The 26970-nt window shown below is 44.0% G+C and overlaps 1 protein-coding gene across 2 annotated transcripts in view; it reads right to left on the minus strand.

Annotated features, from left to right (window-relative positions):
* The window catches only part of LOC109871657 (glutamate receptor ionotropic, delta-2), a 623084-nt gene that overhangs the window by 149464 nt on the left and 446650 nt on the right, over positions 1-26970 (minus strand). For both annotated transcript variants that reach the window (XR_004207889.1, XM_031817225.1), the window contains exon 9: positions 4059-4160. Coding sequence is in view for 1 of the 2 variants with exons in the window: in XM_031817225.1 (XP_031673085.1) it covers positions 4059-4160 (102 nt within the window). In the remaining variant the exon portion in view is untranslated. The remainder of the gene's footprint in view (positions 1-4058; positions 4161-26970) is intronic.

Consider the following 26970-nt stretch of genomic DNA (forward strand, 5'->3'; position numbering starts at 1 on the left):
TTCAGTCTTCTGTGATGTACATAAAAGTGTTATATTGGGATGTAAACTCAAAATGGAATACATTCAACTCTATATCTGACATGGTAAAGATTTCTTTATTTTTATTTATTTTTAAGCCCTTAACTATGTGTGTGAGGTGTATACTTTTGTTACAAAGTAGATTTGTTTAAGACTACCAAGAAACACTGAGGTAAAATAATAGTAATTAGCCACAGAGTAGATCAATTGAACATGATAAGTTGATTGGTTGAAATTAAAAATAATATGTACAGATAGAGGGTGGTGGTTGGGGGTCATTGAATATTGTCCCAACGGACAAATGTTAGTTGAACCAAAATCCCATTAACATCATTTGTCAACATACTGACATTGAACATCAATGGAATTTTCAAAAATAATTGTCAACATACTCATTTTAACCAGATTTCAACCACAAATCAATGACAGGATTTCAAGAGTCTGTTTTTTTATTTCAATAAAATATAATGCAAATAAGGACATTGACTTTTTACATCAGGGTTTTGCCAGGAGGGATCTTCTGAACTGGGTCTAAAGATCAGAACGCCCAAACATAATGTACTGTTAGCTACACACCCTCCAAATGCTAGCCTAGCTATCACACACGACATCTCATACATAGTCCATCCACAGTATTCTAGACATTTGACACTAATTCTTACTGGCTGCACTTCATAAAGGATGTCAATCATAGAGGTCGAGCAAATGAGAGAGAGAGTGAGAGATGCGTCAACAGCAACCTTGGTAAAATCCTCAGCAGACTCGTACATTTCCTCAGTGGAAACAATGTACTGAGCAAACGTCAAATTGGCTTTTTACCAAATTACCGTACTACAGACCACGTATTCACCCTGCAAACCCTAATTGACAAACAAACAAACCAAAACAAAGGCAAAGTCTTTTCATGCTTTGTTGATTTCAAAAAAGATTTTGATTCAATTTGGGAATCTTGTTAAAGTTGAGGGTTGCATGGATTCCACTCAATATCAGCAGATTCTTGGGAATAATGTTGAAGAATCAGTCACAAAGTTGAAGTTAAGCCGGGGCTGGATATTTCAACAAGACAACGACCCAAAACACTGCTCAAAATCTACCCGGGCATTTATGCAGAGGAACAAGTACAATGTTCTGGAATGGCCATCCCAGTCCCCAGACCTGAATATCATTGAGAATCTGTGGGATGATTTGAAGCGGGCTGTCCATGCTCGGCAACCATCAAACCTAACTGAACTTGAGATGTTTTGTAAGGAGGAATGGTCCAAAATACCTTCATCCAGAATCCAGACACTCATTAGATGTCACGTTCTGACCATCGTTCGTATGTGTTTTCCTTGTTTTAGTGTTGGTCAGGACGTGAGCTGTGTGGGCATTCTATGTTGTGTGTCTGGTTTGTCTATTTCTATGTTTGGCCTGATATGGTTCTCAATCAGAGGCAGGTGTTAGTCATTGTCTCTGATTGGGAACCATATTTAGGTAGCCTGTTTTGTGTTGGGTTTTGTGGGTGATTGTTCCTGTCTCTGTGTTTGCACCAGATAGGACTGTTTAGGTTTTCACTTTTGTTGTTTTGTTTAGTCTGTTCATGTATAGTCGTCTTTATTAAAAACATGAATAACCACCACGCTGCATTTTGGTCCGCCTCTCTTTCACCAGAAGAAAACCGTTACATTAGAGGCTATGGGAAGCGTCTAGAGGCTGTTATTTTAGCAAAAGCAGGCTCTACTAAATATTGATGTGATTTTTCTACTGGGGTGCCCAAATTTATGCACCTGTCTAATTTTGTTTTGATGCATATTGCACATTTTCTGTTAATCCAATAAACCTAATTTCACTACTGAAATATTACTGCGTCCATCAGTTATTTGATAGATCAAAATGAAATAGCTGATCCAAACACCCAATTATTAATAAATGAAAATTGTCAATGGTGCCCAAAATATTTCATACGACTGTATCAACAAAATGGCGAGGGCACTAGAACAGTCTTTAGCACCCGGCCTCACTCTACTAGAATCTGAAGTCAGATGTCTACTGATGATCTGGTGCTTTTAGGACCTAAATCTTCTGCACAGATTCTGTAGGACCTGGGCCCTGACAGTAAATCTCAGTAAAATAATGGTGTTCCAAAATTTTTTCCAGTTGCCAGGACCACAAACACAAATTCCATCTACACACCGTTGCCCTAGAGCACACAAAAAATAATACATACATTGGCCTAAACATCAGTGCCACAGTTAAATTCAACAAAGCTGTGAATGATCTGAGAGACAAGGCAAGAAGGGCATTCTATGCCATCGAAAGGAACTTAAAACTCGACACACCAATTAGGATCACGCTAAAAATACGTGAATGCGTTCTAGAACCCATTGCCCTTTATGGTTGTGAGGTCTGGTGTCCTCTCACCAACCAATAATTCACCAAATGGAACAAACAGCAAAGTGAGACTCTGCATACAGAATTCTGCTAAAATATTATCCATGTACAGCGTAGAACACCAAATAATGTAGAGCAGAATTAGTCCCATACCCAAAAATGATCCAAATCCAGAAAAGAGACGTTAAATTCTACAACCACCTAAAAGGAAGAGATCCCAAACTGTCCATAAAAAGCCATCACCTACAGAGAGATGAACCTGGAGAATAGTCCCCTAAGAAAGCTGGTCCTGGGACTCTGTTCACAAACACAAACAAACCCCACTGAGTCCCAGGAAAGCAACAAAATTAGACCCAACCAAATCATGAGAAAACAAAAAGATATTTACTTGACACATTGTAAAGAATTAACAAAGAAATTGAGCAAACTAGAATGCTATTTGGCCCTAAACAGAGTGTACACAATGGCAGAATACCTGGCAACTGTGACTGACCCAAACGTAAGGAAATCTTTGACTATGTACAGACTCAGTGAGCATAGACTCGCTATTGAGAAAGGAAAACAAACCCAATTTTGATAAACTCCCATATCTACTGGGTGAAATACCACAGTATGCCATCACAGCAGTGTGTGTGACCTGTTGCCACAAGAAAAGGGCAACCAGTGAAGAACAAACAACATTGTTAAATACAACCCATATTGATGTTTGTTTTCCTTTTCGTACTTTAACTATTTGCACATAATGACATTTTAAATATCTTTATTATTTTGGAACTTTTGGAAGTGTAATGTTTACTGTTCATTTTTACTGTTTATTATCTACTTCACTTGCTTTGGCAATGTTAACATATGTTTCCCATGTCAATAGAGCCCTGAAATTGAAAAGAGAGAGAGAGAGAGAGAGAGAGAGAGAGAAAGAAAGAGAAAGAGCGCATGAGAGAGAAAGATTGAGACAAAGGGATTTGTCAGTGAATACTGCAGTCTTTTCCCTTGTGCCTCTGGGAGAACACACAGACATGCATGCATAAACTCACACACACACACACACACAGACATGCACAAACTCACACGCACACACACAGACATGCACAAACTCACACACACACACACACAGACATGCATGCACAAACTCACACGCACACACACAGACATGCACAAACTCACACGCACACACCACCCAACCCTTTTCCTACACACCATTTCTGAGAAAACAGACTCCAGACTCCATGTGCATTTTGACAGGGATGAAAATCAAAAAAAGAGAGTGGTAGAATCATCTCTTTCTTCCCCCCCAGACTTGAAAGCTGCGATATGAAGAACTTAATGCTCTGAATCTTTAACCACTCTGGGGACTTGCTCAAATCGGCGCTAGAGGCAAGATAGAAAAACTTGAACCTCAATATAATGGAGCTCAATTCAACTTCTGAAATTGCTTTTAATGAAGCGCCTGTTGTCCACTTGCTGTCCGTGAACAGACACGCCGTCTTATATCTGGGAGTGTTGAACATCGTCGATGCACCAGGACTAATTACAAGTCTTTATGATGCCAAGTCTATTAAACAGCGGTGTACATACAGGCCCATGGTGGATACAGACAGCTCTGGGCTGAAGTCAGCGTCTAGGGGCAACTTCACCCTACTCCGATACAGGGTGAACAGTACAGTACTCACCAGGACAGTGACCACTCGCAGAACCACGCCCCTCATGTTGTTCTCCAGCTTCCTGTCTGTCAGCGTTCCGTTGAGGCCGTGCACTGGGTCCCAGGTGGCCAGCTGGAAGACAAGCAGGAAGTAGAGTTTATTAGTGACATGTTAACATGACGGTCCTCTGGATCAGGTGGTAGAGCATGGTGTATGGTGCAGGGTTGTGGCTTCGTATCCTCCTGGGGCCAACTATAAGAAAATGTAATCTTATTCATATTGTGTTCTAAAAGGCAACACTGATCCTAGATCAGCACTCCTACACTGAGACACTTAACTGACCCAGAACTCAACATTTTATCTCACTCTTTTCACATCTTCGCTTTTTATTGGGATCACTCATTTACCCCAGATCTTGTTTCTCGCCTGTTTTTGTTGTTGTTGTTGCAATAAAACATTCCTGCGACTCAGATCAAACCGTACTAGCATCCCTGTAGACAAACACATGGCAAAGAGGAGAAAGATTTACCTCTACAAAGACAACAGAGGAGAGCGAGGAGACAGAGGAGAGAGAGGAGAGAGAGGAGAAAGAGGAGACAGAAGAGAGAGAGGAGACAGAAGAGAGAGAGGATCCAGAAGAGAAAGAGAGGAGACAGAAGAGAGAGAGGAGACAGAAGAAAGAGAGGAGACAGAAGAAAGAGAGGAGACAGAAGAGAGAGAGGAGACAGAAGAGACAGAGGAGAGAGAGAGGAGAGAGGAGACAGAAGAGACAGAGGAGACAGAGGAGACAGAGGAGAGAGAGAAGACAGAAGAGAGAGAGGAGACAGAAGAGAGAGAGGAGACAGAAGAGAGAGAGGAGACAGAAGAGAGAGAGGAGACAGAAGAGAGAGGGGAGACAGAGGAGACAGAAGAGAGAGAGGAGACAGAAGAGAGAGAGGAGACAGAAGAAAGAGAGGAGACAGAGGAGACAGAAGAGAGAGAGGAGACAGAAGAGAGAGAGGAGACAGAAGAAAGAGAGGAGACAGAGGAGACAGAAGAGAGAGAGGAGACAGAAGAGAGAGAGGAGACAGAAGAGAGAGAGGAGACAGGGGAGAGAGAGGAGACAGGGGAGACAGAGGAGACAGAGGAGACAGAAGAGACAGAAGAGAGAGGGGAGACAGAGGAGACAGAAGAGGGAGAGGAGACAGAAGAGACAGAAGAGAGATAGGAGACAGAAGAGAGAGAGGATCCAGAAGAGAGAGAGAGGAGACAGAAGAAAGAGAGGAGACAGAAGAGAGAGAGGAGACAGAAGAAAGAGAGGAGACAGAAGAGAGAGAGGAGACAGAAGAGACAGAGGAGAGAGAGAGGAGAGAGGAGACAGAAGAGACAGAAGAGACAGAGGAGACAGAGGAGACAGAGGAGAGAGAGGAGACAGAAGAGAGAGAGGAGACAGAAGAGAGAGAGGAGACAGAGGAGACAGAGGAGAGAGAGGAGACAGAAGAGAGAGAGGAGACAGAAGAGAGAGAGGAGACAGAAGAGAGAGGGGAGACAGAGGAGACAGAAGAGAGAGAGGAGACAGAAGAGAGAGAGGAGACAGAAGAAAGAGAGGAGACAGAGGAGACAGAAGAGAGAGAGGAGACAGAAGAGAGAGAGGAGACAGAAGAAAGAGAGGAGACAGAGGAGACAGAAGAGAGAGAGGAGACAGAAGAGAGAGAGGAGACAGAAGAGAGAGAGGAGACAGGGGAGAGAGAGGAGACAGGGGAGACAGAGGAGACAGAGGAGACAGAAGAGACAGAAGAGAGAGGGGAGACAGAGGAGACAGAAGAGGGAGAGGAGACAGAAGAGACAGAAGAGAGATAGGAGACAGAAGAGAGAGAGGAGACAGAAGAGAGATAGGAGACAGAAGAGAGAGAGGAGACAGAAGAGAGAGATGAGACAGAAGAGACAGAGGAGAGAGAGAGGAGAGAGGAGACAGAAGAGACAGAGGAGACAGAGGAGACAGAGGAGAGAGAGGAGACAGAAGAGAGAGAGGAGACAGAAGAGAGAGAGGAGACAGAAGAGAGAGGGGAGACAGAGGAGACAGAAGAGAGAGGGGAGACAGAAGAGAGAGGAGACAGAAGAGAGAGGGGAGACAGAGGAGACAGAAGAGAGAGGGGAGACAGAAGAGAGAGAGGAGACAGAAGAAAGAGAGGAGACAGAAGAGAGAGAGGAGACAGAAGAGAGAGAGGAGACAGAGGAGACAGAGGAGAGCGAGGAGACAGAAGAGAGAGAGGAGACAGAAGAGAGAGAGGAGACAGAAGAGAGAGGGGAGACAGAGGAGACAGAAGAGAGAGAGGAGACAGAAGAGAGAGAGGAGACAGAAGAAAGAGAGGAGACAGAGGAGACAGAAGAGAGAGAGGAGACAGAAGAGAGAGAGGAGACAGAAGAAAGAGAGGAGACAGAAGAGAGAGAGGAGACAGGGGAGAGAGAGGAGACAGGGGAGACAGAGGAGACAGAGGAGACAGAAGAGACAGAAGAGACAGAAGAGAGAGGGGAGACAGAAGAGAGAGAGGAGACAGAAGAGAGATAGGAGACAGAAGAGAGAGAGGAGACAGAAGAGAGAGATGAGACAGAAGAGACAGAGGAGAGAGAGAGGAGACAGAGGAGAGAGAGAGGAGAGAGGAGAGAGAGAGGAGAGAGGAGACAGAAGAGACAGAAGAGACAGAGGAGACAGAGGAGACAGAGGAGAGAGAGGAGACAGAAGAGAGAGAGGAGACAGAAGAGAGAGAGGAGACAGAAGAGAGAGGGGAGACAGAGGAGACAGAAGAGAGAGGGGAGACAGAAGAGAGAGGAGACAGAAGAGAGAGGGGAGACAGAGGAGACAGAAGAGAGAGGGGAGACAGAAGAGAGAGGAGACAGAAGAGAGAGAGGAGACAGAGGAGACAGAAGAGAGAGGGGAGACAGAAGAGAGAGGAGACAGAAGAGAGAGAGGAGACAGAGGAGACAGAAGAGAGAGGGGAGACAGAAGAGAGAGGAGACAGAAGAGAGATATATTGTATTCTTTATGCTGCTGCTTTTGCTTTTCACTAGAGTGGTGCATGTAGCTTGTTGTTAGCCACTCATAAGTCATCAAAGCGGCAATGGACTGCAGTCATAGAACCTCCATGTGTGGCAAAAGCTAGGGGATATCTAATCAATGGAAGTTAAAGGAAGAAAGATAGGCTACAACAACCAAGAGCCAACAGGTAGCCTGCTACATCATATTCTGAAAAGAGTTATTGTTGTTGTTTGGAGCTGTGTAGGGCAAGAACGTGCATGCCTCGATTAGCCTAGCTAGCTTAACTAGCTTCTCCTGGTTTGATGCAGTCGGGACAGGTACTAAGTAATCATATTGGATGATAAATAACCTAGCTAGGGCAGCTATTAGTCTACTGTAGCACGAGTCAGCTTGGTCTCTCCTTCCCTCCTCCCTGCTCACAGTGTCACTTGCTTACACACACAGTAGCCTACACACACAGTATGGCTCTGCTAGAGCGTCACCTCTGTCTACCTCCTCTCACAGTAGCCTACACACACAGCACGGCCCCTGATAGAGCGTCAATTTGCACTTTGTCAACTCCAAAGTAGCTTGAAAATGGACTTTTCTGCTGCTTCCCTCACTCAAATCGGACCGGGTCTGGATACGATCAGGTCGATACGGGACGACAGGTAGCCTAGGGGTTGGAGCGTTGGGACAGTAACCGAAAGGTTGCTAGATCGAATCCCTGAGCTGACAAGGTAAAAATCTGTCGTTCTGCCCCTGAAAAAGGCAGTTAACCCACCGTTCCTAGGCTGTCATTGTAAATAAAAATGTATTCTTAACTGATTTGCCAAGTTACATCTTTTTAGAACACATGAAGGCCTATAGAGCAGAAGGCCAATAGAGCAGAGGCCACTCTCAATCCATTTTATGTACCACATTGCCTCAAAGCAAGCATACATTATTTCCAAAATACTTGTTAAACCTCTCTCTCGCTCTGTCTCACAAGCACCGAATAATCCCACCTTTGTTGGGTTTACAGTAATAATCTACCAAGAAGCTGGATATTTTAGCTGGATATTCTATCATGTGTTATGAGGGTTTAAGTCCCCTCTCAAAGCCACCATATTTCACAGACATTCTTTCTGACAGTTTATTACATCAGGCTGCAAATGCATTCCCCTTGTGTCTGTCATGTGTAAATGTGTTTCCCCTCCCCAACATAATATTCCTATGAGATGAAAAACAAACACTGAAAGGGAATGTGTGTGTTGTGTGTGAATTTAACATAGCTCCTTTATGTAACTTTGGTTAGAACCTTTTCATGAGTCTTCTGCCTGCAGGTAGTGCTATAGTGCCTTGTTCACATAAAAACAATTTTTTAAAAACTCTTTCAATATACTAGAACAGGTAGTTCTTCTTCACCTTAGATGAATACAATACTTAGATGAATAGCATGTCTAATGGATAAAACATTATCGGACCAGTGATCAGCGAGGCAGGTAGCGAGGGAGCCAATAACGCCAGGGCCAACTGCATCAACACGTCTCACCCTGTGACCCTCGCTGTCCTTTACCTCCCCCTCCTCCAAGACACCAGTAGGGATGAGTGTCCGCTGAGCGTGCAGGGGAAAACAAACAGCCCCCCCCTCCCGCTTACGAGAACCTTTAAACTGTGCATAATACGAGGAAGAGCTCAATAAAAGTAAGTGTTGGGCGGACATGTCAATCAGGAGAACATGCTGCCTTATCCCTGCCTTCCCTCAGTCTATAGAAGACCGACTTTTCACCACCTGAGTAGGAGCTGTCTGTTCTGTAACCTGTAGAACAATGCTGTCTGTCTGTACGTGCCACAGAACAAGACCTAGTAGTGTTGGGTGTGGAGGAAAATCACTACATGCAGTTATGCAAGCTGACTTTCAAAATGCACATTGTTGCTCCCCCCCCGAACAGGTGAACATGGTCCCGCTGAGGTAGAGGGAGGGTGAAAGAGAGAGAGAGAGAGAGAGAGAGAGAGAGAGAGAGAGAGAGAGAGAGAGAGAAAAAGAGAGAGAGACAGAGACAGAGAGAGAAAGAGAGAGAGAGAGCATCCCCTTATCTTCAGAGGGACAGATAAGGGCTCAATTCCTCTGGCAATAAATGTGCGACTGTGTCTGACTTCTCCTGTGCTGCATTCAGAGGCTAAAGAATGGCACTATTAGCATCCCATAATGCCTCGCTCTCTACACTGAAACAGTCCCTTTTGTTCCCCACGTATCGTCGTCTCCTCTTGACATTTCTACATTGGGAAAAAGTCTCGCCATATCTCATCTCCTTTATCAGATCAAGTTGAACACTTCCTAGTACAACCAGACACCCTTGTTGACCAGATTAACTAGGTCTCCCAACTGTGTGGTGTACAAGGCTGGGCAGGCTGGGAAGGGTACAGTAGTATTAGCGTAAGCATGGAGCTGGGGGTGTTGACATTATGGTGCTGGACCAGGTTGTTGAACCAGAACCACACAGTGAGACCAGTGAGTTGACATGGTTCTGCTGTAGGATGAGTGAGACCAGTGAGTTGACATGGTTCTGCTGTAGGATGAGTGAGACCAGTGAGTTGACATGGTTCTGCTGTAGGATGAGTGAGACCAGTGAGTTGACATGGTTCTGCTGTAGGATGAGTGAGACCAGTGAGTCATTTAGGTCAACATTGGATCATTCAGAGATCCTAACTGAACTTCTGGAGAGAGTTTGCTGCACTGAAAGTAAAGGGGCTGAATAATTTTGCACGCCCAATTTTTAAGTTTTTGATTTGTTAAAAAAGTTTGAAATATCCAATAAATGTCATTCCACTTCATGATTGTGTCCCACTTGTTGTTGATTCTTCACAAAAAAATACAGTTTTATATCTTTATGTTTGAAGCCTGAAATGTGGCAAAAGGTCGCAAAGTTCAAGGGGGCCGAATACTTTCGCAAGGCACTGTATATATACTACTTTTGTACTACTTTTGACCAGAGCCACAAACTATACAGTCTATAATATACAGGGTGGCATTTGGGCTGTGAAGCCAAGGTTCTTTGGCTCACGCCACTCCAGCAACTCTTCAACACACCAGTGACCAGCAACACTAACAACACAAGCACCTGCAACACCTTTCCCCACTTGTTAACATCACAAGGACCCGTAACACCATTCCCCACTTGTTAACATCACAAGGACCCGTAACACCATTCCCCACTTGTTAACAACACAAGGACCCACAACACCATTCCCCACTTGTTAACATCACAAGGACCCACAACACCATTCCCCACTTGTTAACAAGGACCCACAACACCATTCCCCACTTGTTAACAAGGACCCACAACACCATTCCCCACTTGTTAACTAGGACCCACAACACCATTCCCCACTTGTTAACAAGGACCCACAACACCATTCCCCACTTGTTAACAAGGATCCGTAACACCATTCCCCACTTGTTAACAAGGACCCGTAACACCATTCCCCACTTGTTAACAAGGACCCACAACACCATTCCCCACTTGTTAACAAGGACCCACAACACCATTCCCCACTTGTTAACAACACAAGGACCCGTAACACCATTCCCCACTTGTTAACAACAAGGACCCGTAACACCATTCCCCACGTGTTAACAAAAGGACCCACAACACCATTCCCCACTTGTTAACAAGGACCCGTAACACCATTCCCCACTTGTTAACAAGGACCCACAACACCATTCCCCACATGTTAACAACAACGACCCATAACACCATTCCCCACGTGTTAACAACACAAGGACCCACAACACCATTCCCCACTTGTTAACAAGGACCCACAACACCATTCCCAACTTGTTAACAACAAGGACCCGTAACACCATTCCCCACTTGTTAACAACAAGGACCCACAACACCATTCCCCACTTGTTAACAAGGACCCGTAACACCATTCCCCACGTGTTAACAACAAGGACACGTAACACCATTCCCCACTTGTTAACAACAAGGACCCGCAACACCATTCCCCACTTGTTAACAACAAGGACCCGCAACACCATTCCCCACTTGTTAACAAGGACCCACAACACCATTCCACTTGTTAACAACAAGGAACCGCAACACCATTCCCCACTTGTTAACAAGGACCCACAACACCATTCCCCACTTGTAAACAACAAGGACCCGCAACACCATTCCCCACTTGTTAACAACAAGGACCCGCAACACCATTCCCCACTTGTTAACAACAAGGACCCGTAACACCATTCCCCACATGTTAACAACAAGGACCCACAACACCATTCCCCACTTGTTAACAAGGATCCGTAACACCATTCCCCACTTGTTAACAAGGACCCGTAACGCCATTCCCCACTTGTTAACAACAAGGACCCGCAACACCATTCCCCACGTGTTAACAACAAGGACCCACAACACCATTCCCCACGTGTTAACAACAGAAACACAATAGGCCACACAGATGAGCCCAAGGTGGATGGTGGTAGGGGGTAATGTTTCCAGAGGCTACACAGTCAAGCTCTCCTTTTAGTGAGATCCTGTTGCATTCACAACATAGGGAATTGGAGTGTGATGTCTGCCCAGTCTCCTCACCGCAGAGACCACTGGCCTGGTCTCCTCACCGCAGAGACCTCTGGCCCGGTCTCCTCACCGCAGAGACCTCTGGCCCGGTCTCCTCACCGCAAAGACCTCTGGCCCGGTCTCCTCACCGCAGAGACCTGTGGCCCGGTCTCCTCACCGCAGAGACCTCTGGCCGGGTCTCCTCACTGCAGAGACCTCTGGCCCGGTCTCCTCACCGCAGAGACCTCTGGCCTGGTCTCCTCACCGCAGAGACCACTTGCCCGGTCTCCTCACCGCAGAGACCTCTGGCCTGGTCTCCTCACCGCAGAGACCTCTGGCCCGGTCTCCTCACCGCAGAGACCTCTGGCCCGGTCTCCTCACCGTAGAGACCTCTGGCCCGGTCTCCTCACCGCAAAGACCTCTGGGGACCAACAGTGATGAAAGCCCTGCATAATTCCAGGCGCCAGATGCCAGTTTAGTAAAATAAGATTTTTTAAACTCCCAGCCTCCATTGTGTTTTCATGAGTTGTTGTGTGAATCGTCTCCTCCGGTTATATTTACAGTATGTCTGTGTTTACATAAACCTCATTACTCGATGGGGGAACGCTCAGGGAACGCTCACTGCAGGGTAGTGGGTTCAAATCAATAGTGTCCTGCCCCGACGATTCTCTAAACACGGGCTGGAAAGTCAATGTGGCGCAGTGGTTCAATCAACACAGATGTCATGCTGACGGTGCAGGACCGTGTAGTGGCCCCTCTGTGTGGGCTGACGGCTCCGGGAAGGCCCTGTGTGCTGCCTGCCTGCAGTGTTTGCCAACGTGCTCATATAGAGAGGGGGATTACCATAAACATTGCAACAGGACAACTTTCCCTTTCCACACAGGCTCTCTAGGGACACCTAAGCATACACATTCAAAGTAATTGGAACATGACCCAACATGCTGCATAGGCCAAAGTGGTAATGGATTGTATACAACAGTATATGGGGCGTGCTCTTTCAGGGGACACCTCACAAGTCATGTTTATTTAGAAGACAACACCTGTATACTATTAGAGAATTGAAATAACCCTTAGCCTTGGTAAACTCGTTACTGTGGCTACTACTACTCCGAGCTTGTAAATCACACTGGACAAAGTCATCGACATCTCCAATGACTCCAACCCTTCCATTGGGAAACGGAGCACACATGCAGACAGCAAAGAGTTTTTGGGTTTCAGACCCTAAAACATCTATCGGACTGAAGAAAGCAGCACAACTGTCAAGTTCAAACAGTATGAATTAGCTCCCATCACACGCTCACAACTCTGGAGACAAGACAGAGGGGGGTGTCTGCTGGCTGGGCTGTCTGATCCGTGTTTCAAAATCCTACCACCACAGTAGATGAGGAGTGTCCATCCCAAGTCATGTCGTTTCATATGGTTAAAAAGGTTTCAGAAATTAACATATTAGGTACTATAGACATACATATTGCAATTATGACAACAGTCTGATTGTTTGATGAAAATGCAACCAGAAGCTATTCTTTCCAAGTTACACAGCCATCAATGTGTTCAAAATGTTGCCCGTTTCAAAACAAAATTGGATTTCAAGGAAATAATGAGAAAATGCTGATGAATTGGATGCGTCAACTACTGTTAGTGCAAAAATATTATTTATTTGTATTATTTCAGTTATTTCAGAATGAGCAGCATCAGTTTATCTTATTAATGAAGACACTTATTTTGTGGACCCCCACCATTGTGTGGGGCAATATCTTATTACTGGCAAGAGCATCCTCATCAATTCTACTCACACAACTCCACAAATGACTTCATTAACATTACAATGATTTAATTGGTGGACCCTACCCAGAGGGTGGACAGCCAACCTTTAACAACAGAACTCATCTCTAGCAGGACACTGGACAGCAGAGCTCAGACTGGATTGTTTTCAGCCGTACCAATACATAATTGGTTTTACGAATTCCGTTGAACTAAAATGTAATTGCTCTGTGATGGAGTTGGCCGAACCCCACGCACACAAATCGGGTCAAATAAAAGCTTGACTGATAAAAACTGTCAAAATTCAATACGTATTTATTAAACAGATTGGTTTTAAGAGGTTAAAATACAGTACATGCTAAAAGGTTATAAAAATGTTAAAAAACACCTTCCCTGCAGAGCATATAGTCTTCTTCAAAGTTTTATGGCAGAGTATCCCTGTTGGTGTAGTGGTGCGACACGCTGTAAGGGGTCTTCTTTGATATTATTGCGGTCCACAAACAACTGCTATAGGTGTATATCAGCCCAAATAATAACAAAAATATATATTTTTAAATACAACCAAACTCAATGTAGTCCTTTATTCAGATTCAACTGCCAATGCCCATCCCTACAGGCTCTGGGGCCTGAGAAGGAAGACCATCTTCAGACAGTATTCTTTGTAATGTTTTGGAAGTGAAGTCATGGAAATCCAAAAACCTTTCAGCCGCAGATACTTTTGTCCAATTTCTTCAACATTCTTTTAGTTTGCACAGTACAATTAAATCACACGATAAACACCATCAAATCCACCTTCTTCACAATCAGTATATCAGTCTCCCTCAACTGTTGAACAACACTGAATCTTCACAGTCTGAAAAGCATGTACCGCCATGTCTTCAGCTCCTTCAACTATCTCACGTGCCTTTGTGTAGGAGACTTGCTCTATAGCCCTGACCCTCATACTTCTTTACCCTAACCGGGCACTCCGGCGAATTGGGAACATGGTTGCCCTCACAATTACAACATCGTACAGCCTCAGATTCATCAACAGCATTCCTTCAGCACACACTTGATAAATGTCCATACATTTTGCAATTCCAGCAAAACAACGGCTTGAACACAAAAGCTCTCACCGCATATCTAACAAACCCCATCTTCACCATTGAAGGGAGATACTCAAAGTCAAACATCAATAATACCCACAGGCTCTCTTCTTTTCCCACTACACGGTTGAGCCGGCGAGTTCCAACGACTCCTGGTATGCTGCTCGTAAACCACGAGGCCGCCACATCCAACACATCACCATAGATGACACCTTTTAAAGGTGCTCTGCTACAAAAATCCACTCTCCATTTCATAAGTCGCTAGTTTTGTCGATCCTTAATGCCTCTTCCTTCTGCTCACTCTGACCAACTCCACCTTTCCCAATGCATCCCTCACCATACTTGATACTTCAAACGGATCTACCAGAAAGTATTCTTGGTAGTGAACCTTATGCCAACCAAAAACCTATATTCATTAACAACTTCAGCCCTTTTTGTTCCATCTTCCTTTATCACTGTCCTCCACTCTTCAGCCAAACTGCAAGGATCCACTCTCTCCACAAATCTCACTTCCACTGGGCCAGAATCATCCTTTACATCCTTTACACCCTGGTTCAGGTGGGCTTTCACGTTTCAGCAACCAGAGGAATGGAGGGGTGCTCAACAGCAATGATACAAATCAGCAGAATGGCATGAAAAGAAAAACTCATTCGAGGTAGAAATAAGTTGGAGCACTCAAAAAAAAATGTCAGAGTGATTTATTTTTGCTCACTTTAATCCATTGTACAGTAGTGGAGGCTGCTGAGGAGAGGACAGCTCATAGTAATGTCTGGAATGGAGTCAATGGGATGGTATCAACCACATGGATACCATTCCATTGACTCCATTCCAGCCATTATTATGAGCCGGCCTCCTCTCAGCAGCATCCACTGTTGAACAGGACGCGAAAAGGTTACTGACATTTCGACATCAAGCTGACGTCTTCCTCAGAGTGACCTGACCATTGCACATAGCTCCTATTCATAGTCCAATTATCACACAAGTAACACAATCACAAAATGTACAAGTGAAGATGTATTGAATGTCATCTTAACATGCTCTATCCTCAAACTAACCAATAAGGCCCGAGGGGGTGTGGTATATGGCCAATATACCATGGTTAAGGGCTGTTCTTCTGTACGATGCAATGCGGAGTTACTGGATACAGCCCTTAGCCGTGGTATATTGGCCATATACCACAAACCCTGAGGTGCCTTATAGCTATTATAAACTGGTTACCAATGTAATTAGAGCAGTAAAAATACATATTTTGTCATACCTGTGCTATACGGTCTGATATACCATGGCTTTCAGCCAATCAGCATTCAGGGCTCGAACCACCCAGTTTAAAATTGCATTTATAATATTTGTTTTATATTTTTTGGACCAACACGTTTAAGAGCCACTAACACGGGACAACCAAGAGATTCATTCATTGGAAAACAAGACTTATTGATTCAATGGAGTATGCAACAGGGTCTCTACAGTCTACACAGAAGAACTAGCCACCTCTGCTACCTCAGAAATGTGCATCTTCGCCTCACTGTGTGTAGAGAACAAAGAAAACTTGAGACGATCCTCTACTTGATTCTCACAGAGACAGTCCCAGAGGAAGCCATTATTTTTTTTCTGTGGGGAGGCATTGCACAGCTCCACAAATCCCGAGTGCACAGCTCCCGAGTGGGGCAGCAGTCTAAGGCACTGCATCTCAGTGCTAGAGGCTGTATCACAAGCGGCGGTGATTGGGAGTCCCATGGGGCGGCGCATAATTGGTCCAGCGTTGTCCGGGTTAGGGTTTGGCCGGGGTAGGCCGTCATTGGAAATAAGAATTTGTTCTTAACTGACTTTCCTAGTTAAATAAAGGTTAAATATGATAAAACAGCAGAGCATAGCCGCAGACAGGGCACAGGTGGTCCAGGGGATGTCGTTGCTCTGTTTTTTCTGTGGTCAGCCTCAGCGGCGCCACAGCCATAATACACTCGGCAGTCAATTCCCCCTGATCTTTATAGTACGAAGAATTCACTCTCTGATTTCCCACCTGTCTACCAAGCTGGTTTTAATTGCTTGCTCCAATTATAAAAGGTTAAATCCATTTGAATCCAATCACTATTTGACAGTGTCCCTTTAGATTTTTGCCATTGGGAGAAGTGGTCAGAAAGTCACTTTTTGGACTTAATGCCAAAACATTCAGGAGATCAAGGTGCTCAGTTGACCCTTTTTGCAAACTCCACCATATCATGAGACATCCATGTCTTCATCTCTGGAGAAGATAAACGTTGTCAAACAATTTTATAAATTCTGGCACATTTTTTAAAATTAATAATATGAACCTTTAACGTCAATTATCTAAAAAGGTCGTTTTCACATTCTAATAAGTTGTAGCTTAAACCCTACTTTACACCATCTGAGGTGTTTGTGTTGTCCCCCGCCATCGGTTGAGACACAACATCCTCTCGAATACAGGGTGGAGGTCACTTAAATCATAGGTCCATTCTATGAACCTATTTCTATCCCTTCAGATCACTGCAATTTATCTGGTACACCATTGAAATGTAAATCTAATTACTACCACAAAGATGGCAGCAGGTATTAGTAATACCTCTATTATCTATATTTCTATGATTTCAATAGTTTTCCTATGGAGGATTGACAGTACAATTTAAAACAACAGAAATTCCCATTCAAGTTAACATTCTCTGACATGTGGACCTCAATAGTTTTACCATTTTGGTACATTTATCAACCCAAAACATGACACCCACCCTATAATGATGTTTTAAGGAAAAAAATACAATTACATACATTTTATTAAAACAAATTTGTTTACAAGAAATTATAAAATAGTTTGACAACCCTGTTTGTAAGCTTTCAAATTATATCATCTCAACCTTTCATATTTACCAGAGATGAAGACATGGATGTCAAATGGTTTGGTGGGGTATGCAAAATGGATACATTTTGAGTACCTTTTGTCTTGAATTCGGGTCCATAGGGTCACTTTCTGAGCACTTCTACAACGGGTACATACGTATGGAAGGTTTTGTTCAAATCAAAAGGGGTGCTGTCAAGAAGTGGTCGTATTCAAATGGATTTACCCAAAAATATACATTTCCTACACACTGAAGTTCACTCTTATTTACAGACTAGAATCTTGCTATGTAGGGCTGTTTCTACAGTGGAGTAATATACATTTCCTACACACTGAAGTTCACTCTTATTTACAGACTAGAATCTTGCTATGTAGGGCTGTTTCTACAGTAACTTTAAAAAAAAGACAAACTAGCACCCTGCTCTTACTAGTATCACTTTATTTTATTCAAGCTTATGCGTCAGCCTTTTGGTCTTCGTCAGAGCTTTCCTGGAATAGAATCTGGGAAATCCAGGCATGTCTATCACACCGGTCCATATTTTTCCTTGAGTACCCCATTATTAGCCAAAAGATAATTCTGATAATAACTATTTAGATTGGCCCACTGGGCTAAAATGGACCAGCCCATCTGGCATTTGGCTAGTACTTTTCTGAATAGAATGCAACATAGTGACTTATAATGCACAGTGCCTTTGGAAACTATTCAGACCTATACAGCCTTATTCTATGGATTAAATAAAAACATTTCCTCATCAATCTACACACAATACCCCATAATGACAAAGCAAAAACCATTTTTGGGGGGGAATGTTTGCTAATTTATAAAAGATTCAAACATTAAATATCACATTTACATTAGAACCTGACAGAGCTTGAGAGGGTGTGTAGAGAAGAATGGGAGAAACTCCCCAAATACAGGTGTGCCAAGCATAGCGTCAGACCCAAAAAAGACTCAATGCTGTAATCACTGCCAGAGGTGCTTCAACAAAGTACTGGGTCAAGTGTCAGAATTATTATGTAAATGTGATATTTCCGTTTTAAATTTTTAATAAATTAGCACAAAAAAAGTATTTAAAGTGTTTGCTTTTGTCATTATGGGGTATTATGTGTAGATTGATGAGGGAATTCCTTTTTTAAATACATTTTAGAATAAGGCTGTAACGTAACAAAATGTGGAAAAAGTCAAGGGGTCTGAATACTTTCCGAATGCACTGTGAACAATGTGGTAGTTAAACAAACATCTATTGTTTCATTTCATTCTAATGTAATTCAATTGCAATATAGTGGTTTGTTATTGAATAAGGTGAATAATGATAAATTCTGACCGTAATCAGAATAATACAGATCATATTCGTTTCCTATTCAATTAATCATGTGTACAAATTAAAACAAGAGTTCAACTTTGTCAATTAAAATAACTTTGTTAATAAATAAAGTATTCTAATCTATCAAAATGTCTTCCATGAGCTAACCTTTTAATGAGAAAACAAATCTGAAATGAATGACAGTGAGTGTGAACGTGTGTGTGCGTGTGTCAGGCCCCTTGCTATACAGTGCAGATGCTGCACTCTTCCAACTGGATCCATACACTGTGTCTTCCTGCTCAGAACGTACCAATCAAGCTCATGTCCATTGTTAAATGTGTGATTTTGTTACGTGTGTGTTTCATTATCCAAACCATTCCATATACGTATACATTTACCATCAACTTCATCCAGTCAGTAGTTTGTCAATTTGAATCTTTACAAACACATTTTATTTTATTTTTATTTATTTCACCTTTATTTAACCAGGTAGGCAAGTTGAGAACAAGTTCTCATTTACAATTGCGACCTGGCCAAGATAAAGCAAAGCAGTTCGACACATACAACGACACAGAGTTACACATGGAGTAAAACAAACATACAGTCAATAATACAGTATAAACAAGTCTAAATATGATGTGAGCAAATGAGGTGAGATAAGGGAGGTAAAGGCAAAAAAAGGCCATGGTGGCAAAGTAAATACAATATAGCAAGTAAAACACTGGAATGGTGGATTTGCAATGGAAGAATGTGCAAAGTAGAAATAAAAATAATGGGGTGCAAAGGAGCTAAATAAATAAATAAATTAAATACAGTAGGGAAAGAGGTAGTTGTTTGGGCTAAATTATAGGTGGGCTATGTACAGGTGCAGTAATCTGTGAGCTGCTCTGACAGTTGGTGCTTAAAGCTAGTGAGGGAGATAAGTGTTTCCAGTTTCAGAGATTTTTGTAGTTCGTTCCAGTCATTGGCAGCAGAGAACTGGAAGGAGAGGCGGCCAAAGAAAGAATTGGTTTTGGGGGTGACTAGAGAGATATACCTGCTGGAGCGTGTGCTACAGGTGGGAGATGCTATGGTGACCAGCGAGCTGAGATAAGGGGGGACTTTACCTAGCAGGGCCTTGTAGATGACATGGAGCCAGTGGGTTTGGCGACGAGTATGAAGCGAGGACCAGCCAACGAGAGCGTACAGGTCGCAATGGTGGGTAGTATAAGGGGCTTTGGTGACAAAACGGATTGCACTGTGATAGACTGCATCCAATTTGTTGAGTAGGGTATTGGAGGCTATTTTGTAAATGACATCGCCAAAGTCAAGGATTGGTGGGATGGTCAGTTTTACAAGGGTATGTTTGGCAGCATGAGTGAAGGATGCTTTTTTGCGAAATAGGAAGCCAATTCTAGATTTAACTTTGGATTGGAGATGTTTGATATGGGTCTGGAAGGAGAGTTTACAGTCTAACCAGACACCTAAGTATTTGTAGTTGTCCACGTATTCTAAGTCAGAGCCGTCCAGAGTAGTGATGTTGGACAGGCGGGTAGGTGCAGGTAGCGATCGGTTGAAGAGCATGCATTGAGTTTTATTTGTATTTAAGAGCAATTGGAGGCCACGGAAGGAGAGTTGTATGGCATTGAAGCTTGCCTGGAGGGTTGTTGACACAGTGTCCAAAGAAGGGCCAGAAGTATACAGAATGGTGTTGTCTGCGTAGAGGTGGATCAGAGACTCACCAGCAGCAAGAGCGACCTCATTGATGTATACAGAGAAGAGAGTCGGTCCAAGAATTGAACCCTGTGACACCCCCATAGAGACTGCCAGAGGTCCGGACAGCAGACCCTCCGATTTGACACACTGAACTCTATCAGTGTGCAATCATTTGAGAAACCAAGGCTGTCGAGTCTGCCGATGAGGATGTGGTGATTGACAGAGTCGAAAGCCTTGGCCACATCAATGAATACGGCTGCACAGTAATGTTTCTTATCGATGGCGGTTAAGATATCATTTAGGACCTTGAGCGTGGCTGAGGTGCACCCATGACCAGCTCTGAAACCAGATTGCATAGCAGAGAAGGTATGGTGAGATTCGAAATGGTCGGTAATCTGTTTGTTGACTTGGCTTTCGAAGACCTTAGAAAGGCATGGTAGGATAGATATAGGTCTGTAGCAGTTTGGGTCAAGAGTGTCCCCCCCTTTGAAGAGGGGTATGACCGCAGCTGCTTTCCAATCTTTGGGAATCTCAGACGACACGAAAGAGAGGTTGAACAGGCTAGTAATAGGGGTGGCAACAATTTCGGCAGATCATTTTTAGAAAGAAAGGGTCTAGATTGTCTAGTCCGGCTGATTTGTAGCGGTCCAGATTTTGCAGCTCATTCAGAACATCAGCTGAACGGATTTGGGAGAAGGAGAAATGGGGAAGGCTTGGGCGAGTTGCTGTGGGGGGTGCAGTGCTGTTGACCGGGGTAGGAGTAGCCAGGTGGAAAGCATGGCCAGCCGTAGAAAAATGCTTATTGAAATTCTCAATTATGGTGGATTTATCAGTGGTGACAGTGTTTCCTATCTTCAGTGCAGTGGGCAGCTGGGAGGAGGTGTTCTTATTCTCCATGGACTTTACAGTGTCCCAGAACTTTTTTGAGTTAGTGTTGCAGGAAGCAAATTTCAGCTTGAAAAAGCTAGCCTTGGCTTTTCTAACTGCCTGTGTATAATGGTTTTTAGCTTCCCTGAACAGCTGCATATCACGGGGGCTGTTCGATGCTAATGCAGAACGCCATAGGATGTTTTTGTGTTGGTTAAGGGCAGTCAGGTCTGGGGAGAACCAAGGGCTATATCTGTTCCTGGTTCTAAATTTCTTGAATGGGGCATGTTTATTTAAGATGGTTAGGAAGGCATTTAAAAAAAATATCCAGGCATCCTCTACTGACGGGATGAGATCAATATCCTTCCAGGATACCCCGGCCAGGTCGATTAGAAAGGCCTGCTCGCTGAAGTGTTTCAGGGAGCGTTTTACAGTGATGAGTGGAGGTCGTTTGACCGCTGACCCATTACGGATGCAGGCAATGAGGCAGTGATCGCTGAGATCTTGGTTGAAAACAGCAGAGGTGTATTTAGAGGGCAAGTTGGTTAGGATGATATCTATGAGGGTGCCCGTGTTTAAGGCTTTGGGGAGGTACCTGGTAGGTTCATTGATAATTTGTGTGAGATTGAGGGCATCAAATTTAGATTGTAGGATGGCTGGGGTGTTAAGCATGTTCCAGTTTAGGTCGCCTAGCAGCACAAGCTCTGAAGATAGATGGGGGGCAATCAGTTCACATATGGTGTCCAGAGCACAGCTGGGGGCAGAGGGTGGCAGGCGGCAACGGTGAGAGACTTGTTTTTAGAGAGGTGGATTTTTAAAAGTAGAAGTTCAAATTGTTTGGGTACAGACCTGGATAGTAGGACAGAACTCTGCAGGCTATCTTTGCAGTAGATTGCAACACCGCCCCCTTTGGCAGTTCTATCTTGTCTGAAAATGTTGTAGTTTGGAATTAAAATGTCTGAATTTTTGGTGGTCTTCCTAAGCCAGGATTCAGACACAGCTAGAACATCCGGGTTGGCAGAGTGTGCTAAAGCAGTGAATAGAACAAACTTAGGGAGGAGGCTTCTAATGTTAACATGCATGAAACCAAGGCTATTACGGTTACAGAAGTCGTAAAAAGAGAGCGCCTGGGGAATAGGAGTGGAGCTAGGCACTGCAGGGCCTGGATTCACCTCTACATCGCCAGAGGAACAGAGTAGGAGTAGAATAAGGGTGCGGCTAAAAGCAATAAGAATTGGTCGTCTAGAACGTCTGGAACGGAGAGTAAAAGGAGGTTTCTGGGGGCGTTAAAATAGCATCAAGGTATAATGTACAGACAAAGGTATGGTAGGATGTGAATACAGTGGAGGTAAACCTAGGTATTGAGTGATGAAGAGAGAGATATTGTCTCTAGAAACATCATTGAAACCAGGAGATGTCATTGCATGTGTGGGTGGTGGAACTAATAGGTTGGATAAGGTATAATGAGCAGGACTAGAGGCTCTACAGTGAAATAAGCCAATAAACACTAACCAGAACAGCAATGGACAAGGCATATTGACATTAAGGAGAGGCATGCTTAGTCGAGTGATCAAAAGGGTCCAGTGAGTGGAGAGGTTGGTTGGGGGTCACGGCGATTTAGACAGCTAAATTGGTAGCAAGCTAGCATAGGATGGAGGTCTGTTATTAGCCACCTCTTGCGTTCCGTCAGTAGATTAGTGGGTTTCCATGTGGTAGAGGGGATTAATCCAAATCACACAACATCAACAAAAATAAAAACAATAGATATACAGTGCCTTGCGAAAGTATTCGGCCCCCTTGAACTTTGCGACCTTTGCGACCACATTTCAGGCTTCAAACATAAAGATATAAAACTGTATTTTTTTGTGAAGAATCAACAACAAGTGGGACACAAATTTAACAAATCAAAAACTGAAAAATTGGGCGTGCAACATTATTCAGCCCCTTTACTTTCAGTGCAGCAAACTCTCTCCAGAAGTTCAGTGAGGAACTCTGAATGATCCAATGTTAATAAATAAAATAAAAATTGTCAGATTGTCTATTCAGATAGCAGCCGATAAGACAGCCAACGGCTAGCAGGCCGCAGATGGGCGCCCAGGCAACGTCGCGCCGGAGGAGCCAGCCGGACAACTCCCTCGGGTCGGCAGTCCAGCTGTGAAGGCCCGGTGGGGCTCCGCGTAGGCAGCAAAACGGGTCCGGATAGGTGACTGCAGCCCAGGAGTGATTGATGGAACTCTTCAGCTGGCTAGCTCCGGAACAGTTGATGTTAGCTCCGGAATCGACAAAAGCCGATAGTCACACGGATAGCAGCTAGCTAGCTGTGAGATCCAGGTATGAATGTCCAGAGCCAGCGGCAGAAATCTAGGGACATGGAGAGAAAAATTGGTCCGGTATGTTCCAGCGCTGCGCCGCGCTGTACAAAACTGGCGATAGATTCTCGAGCCAAAGGACAGCCGATGACCACAAACCGTGGTTAGCTGAGTACTAACGATTAGCCAGTAAAGAAGCTAACTAGCTTCTGATTAGCTTCTGGACCAGCTTCTGGCTAGCTTCTGGCTAGCTCCCGGCTAGCTTCTGGCTAGTTTCTGGCTAGCCTCTTGGAGGATTACAGATCTGAGGTAAATAATACTTATTTTTTTATATAAATATAAATTGGTGAAGCGGATTGCAGGAGAGTGTTCTGAAGATGAGTTTATGGAAAATTAAAAAATGTATGTTAAAAAAAAGTTGTAAATATATATATATACGGGACACGACAAGACAAGGACAAAAAGACGTCTGAACTGCTAAGCCATCTTGGGATATGGTCACATGATGATCAGGGTCATATATGGGGTGCATCATCCAATCACGAGTGGCTCTAATTCTGTCTGAAAGAAGCCATTTGGAAATTAATATGATCTGTGAGCCTTCCCTGGCTAACACGGCATCCCATGGGGCACTGCAGTGCACAGGGACTCCAGACTGGAGCTCTGGAGCTCCACCACTCCCCAACTACCTGCTGGCAGTGCTGTGCAGCCGTCTTCATTGACCTGGCCAAGGTGTTTGACTCTGTCAATCACCGCATTCTTACCGGCAGACTCAACAGCCTTGGTTTCTCAAATGACTGCCTCGCCTGGTTCACCAACTACTTCTCAGATACAGTTCAGTGTGTCAAATGAGAGGGCCTGTTGTCAGGACCTCTGGCAGTCTCTAAAGGGGTGCCACAGGGTTCAATTCTCGGGCCGACTTTTTTCTCTGTATACAGTGGGGCAAAAAAGTATTTAGTCAGCCAACAATTGTTCAAGTTCTCCCACTTAAAAAGATGAGAGAGGCCTGTAACTTTCATCATAGGTACACATCAACTATGACAGACAAAATGACATTGTAGAATTTTTAATGAATTTATTTGCCAATTGTGGTGGAAAATAAGTATTTGGTCACCTACAAACAAGCAAGATTTCTGGCTCTCACAGACCTGTAACTTCTTCTTTAAGAGGCTCCTCTGTCCTCCACTCATTATCTGTATTAATGGCACACTTTTGAACTTGTTATCAGTATAAAAGACACCTGTCCACAACACAAACAGTCACACTCCAAACTCCACTATGGCCAAGACCAAAGAGCTGTCAAAGGACACCAGAAACAAAATTGTAGACCTGCACCAGGCTGGGAAGACTGAATCTGCAATAGGTAAGCAGCTTGGTTTGAAGAAATCAACTGCGGGAGCAATTATTAGGAAATGGAAGATATACAAGACCACTGATAATGTCCCTCGATCTGGGGCTCCACGCAAGATCTCACCCCGTGGGATCAAAATTATCACAAGAATGGTGAGCAAAAATCCCAGAACCACACGGGGGGACCTAGTGAATGACCTGCAGAGAGCTGGGACTAAAGTAACAAAGCCTACCATCAGTAACACACTACGCCGCCAGGGACTCAAATCCTGCAGTGCCAGACGTGTCCCCCTGCTTAAGCCAGTACATGTCCAGTCCCGTCTGAAGTTTGCTAGAGAGCATTTGGATGATCCAGAAGAAGATTGGGAGAATGTCATATGGTCAGATGAAACCAAAATATAACTTTTGGTAAAAACTCAACTCGTCGTGTTTGGAGGACAAAGAATACTGAGTTGCATCCAAAGAACACCATACCTACTGTGAAGCATGGGGGTGGAAACATCATGCTTTGGGGCTGTTTTTCTGCAAAGGGACCAGGACGACTGATGCGTGTAAAGGAAAAAATGAATGGGGCCAAGTATCGTGAGAATTTGAGTGAAAACCTCCTCCATCAGCAAGGGCATTGAAGATGAAACGTGGCTGAGTCTTTCAGCATGACAATGATCCCAAACACACCTCCCGGGCAACGAAGGAGTGGCTTCGTAAGAAGCATTTCAAGGTCCTGGAGTGGCCTAGCCAGAGTATCCAGATCTCAACCCCATAGAAAATCTTTGGAGGGAGTTGAATGTCTGTGTTGCCCAGCAACAGCCCCAAAACATCACTGCTCTAGAGGAGATCTGCATGGAGGAATGGGCCAAAATACCAGCAACTGTGTGTGAAAACCTTGTCAAGACTTACAGAAAATGTTTGACCTCTGTCATTGCCAACAAAGGGTATATAACAAAGTATTGAGATAAACTTTTGTTATTGACCAAATACTTATTTTCCACCATAATTTGCAAATAAATTCATAAAAAATCCTACAATGTGATTTTCCGGATTTTTTTCTCCTAATTTTGTCTGTCATACTTGAAGTGTACCTATGATGAAAATTACATCCCTCTCTCATTTTTTTAAGTGGGAGAACTTGCACAATTGGTGGCTGACTAAATACTTTTTTGCCCCACTGTATATCAATGATGTCGCTCTTGCTGCTTGTGATTCTCTGATCCACCTCTACGCAGACGACACCATTCTTTATACTTTCGGCCCTTCCTTGGACACTGTTTTAACAAACCTCCAGACGAGCTTCAATGCCATACAACACTCCTTCTGTGGCCTCCAACTGCTCTTAAATGCAAGTAAAACGAATGCATGCTCTTCAACCGATCGCTGCCCGCCCGTCCAACATCACTACTCTGGACGGCTCTGACTTAGAATATGTGGACAACTACAAATACCTAGGTATGTGGTTAGACTGTAAACTATCCTTCCAGACTCACATTAAGCATCTCCAATCCAAAATGAAATCTAGAATTGGCTTCCTATTTCGCAACAAAGCCTCCACGTATGCTGCTAAACATACCCTCGTAAAACGTTTTATCCTACCGATCCTTGACTTCGGCGATGTCATTTACAAAATAGCCTCCAACACTCTATTCGGCAAATTGGATGTAGTCTATCACAGTGCCATCTGTTTTGTCACCAAGGCCCCATATACTAACCACCACTGCGAGCTCCTGTTGGCTGGCCCTCACTTCATATTTGTCGCCAAACCCAATGGCTCCAGGACATCTATAAGTCTTTGCTAGGTAAAGCCCCGCCTTATCTCAGCTCACTGGTCACCATAGCAACACCCACGCGCTCCATATTTCACTGGTCATCCTCAAAGCCAACTCCTCCTTTGGCCGCCTTTCGTTCCAGATCTCTGCTGCTAATGACTGGAATGAATTGCAAAAATCACTGAAGCTGGAGTCTTATATCTCCCTCTCTAACTTTAAGCATCAGCTGTCAGAGCAGCTTACCAATCATTGCACTGTACACAGCCCATTTGTAAATACGCGTGTAGAGGACGTCATCCAGTCTGCAGGTAGAGGACATCATCCAGTCTGCATGTAGAGGTCATCATCCAGTCTGCAGGTAGAGGATGTCATCCAGTCTGCATGTAGAGGACAACATCCAGTCTGCATGTATCTCTACTTG

This window comes from Oncorhynchus kisutch, linkage group LG3, assembly GCF_002021735.2.
Source record: "Oncorhynchus kisutch isolate 150728-3 linkage group LG3, Okis_V2, whole genome shotgun sequence".
Lineage (NCBI taxonomy): Eukaryota > Metazoa > Chordata > Actinopteri > Salmoniformes > Salmonidae > Oncorhynchus > Oncorhynchus kisutch.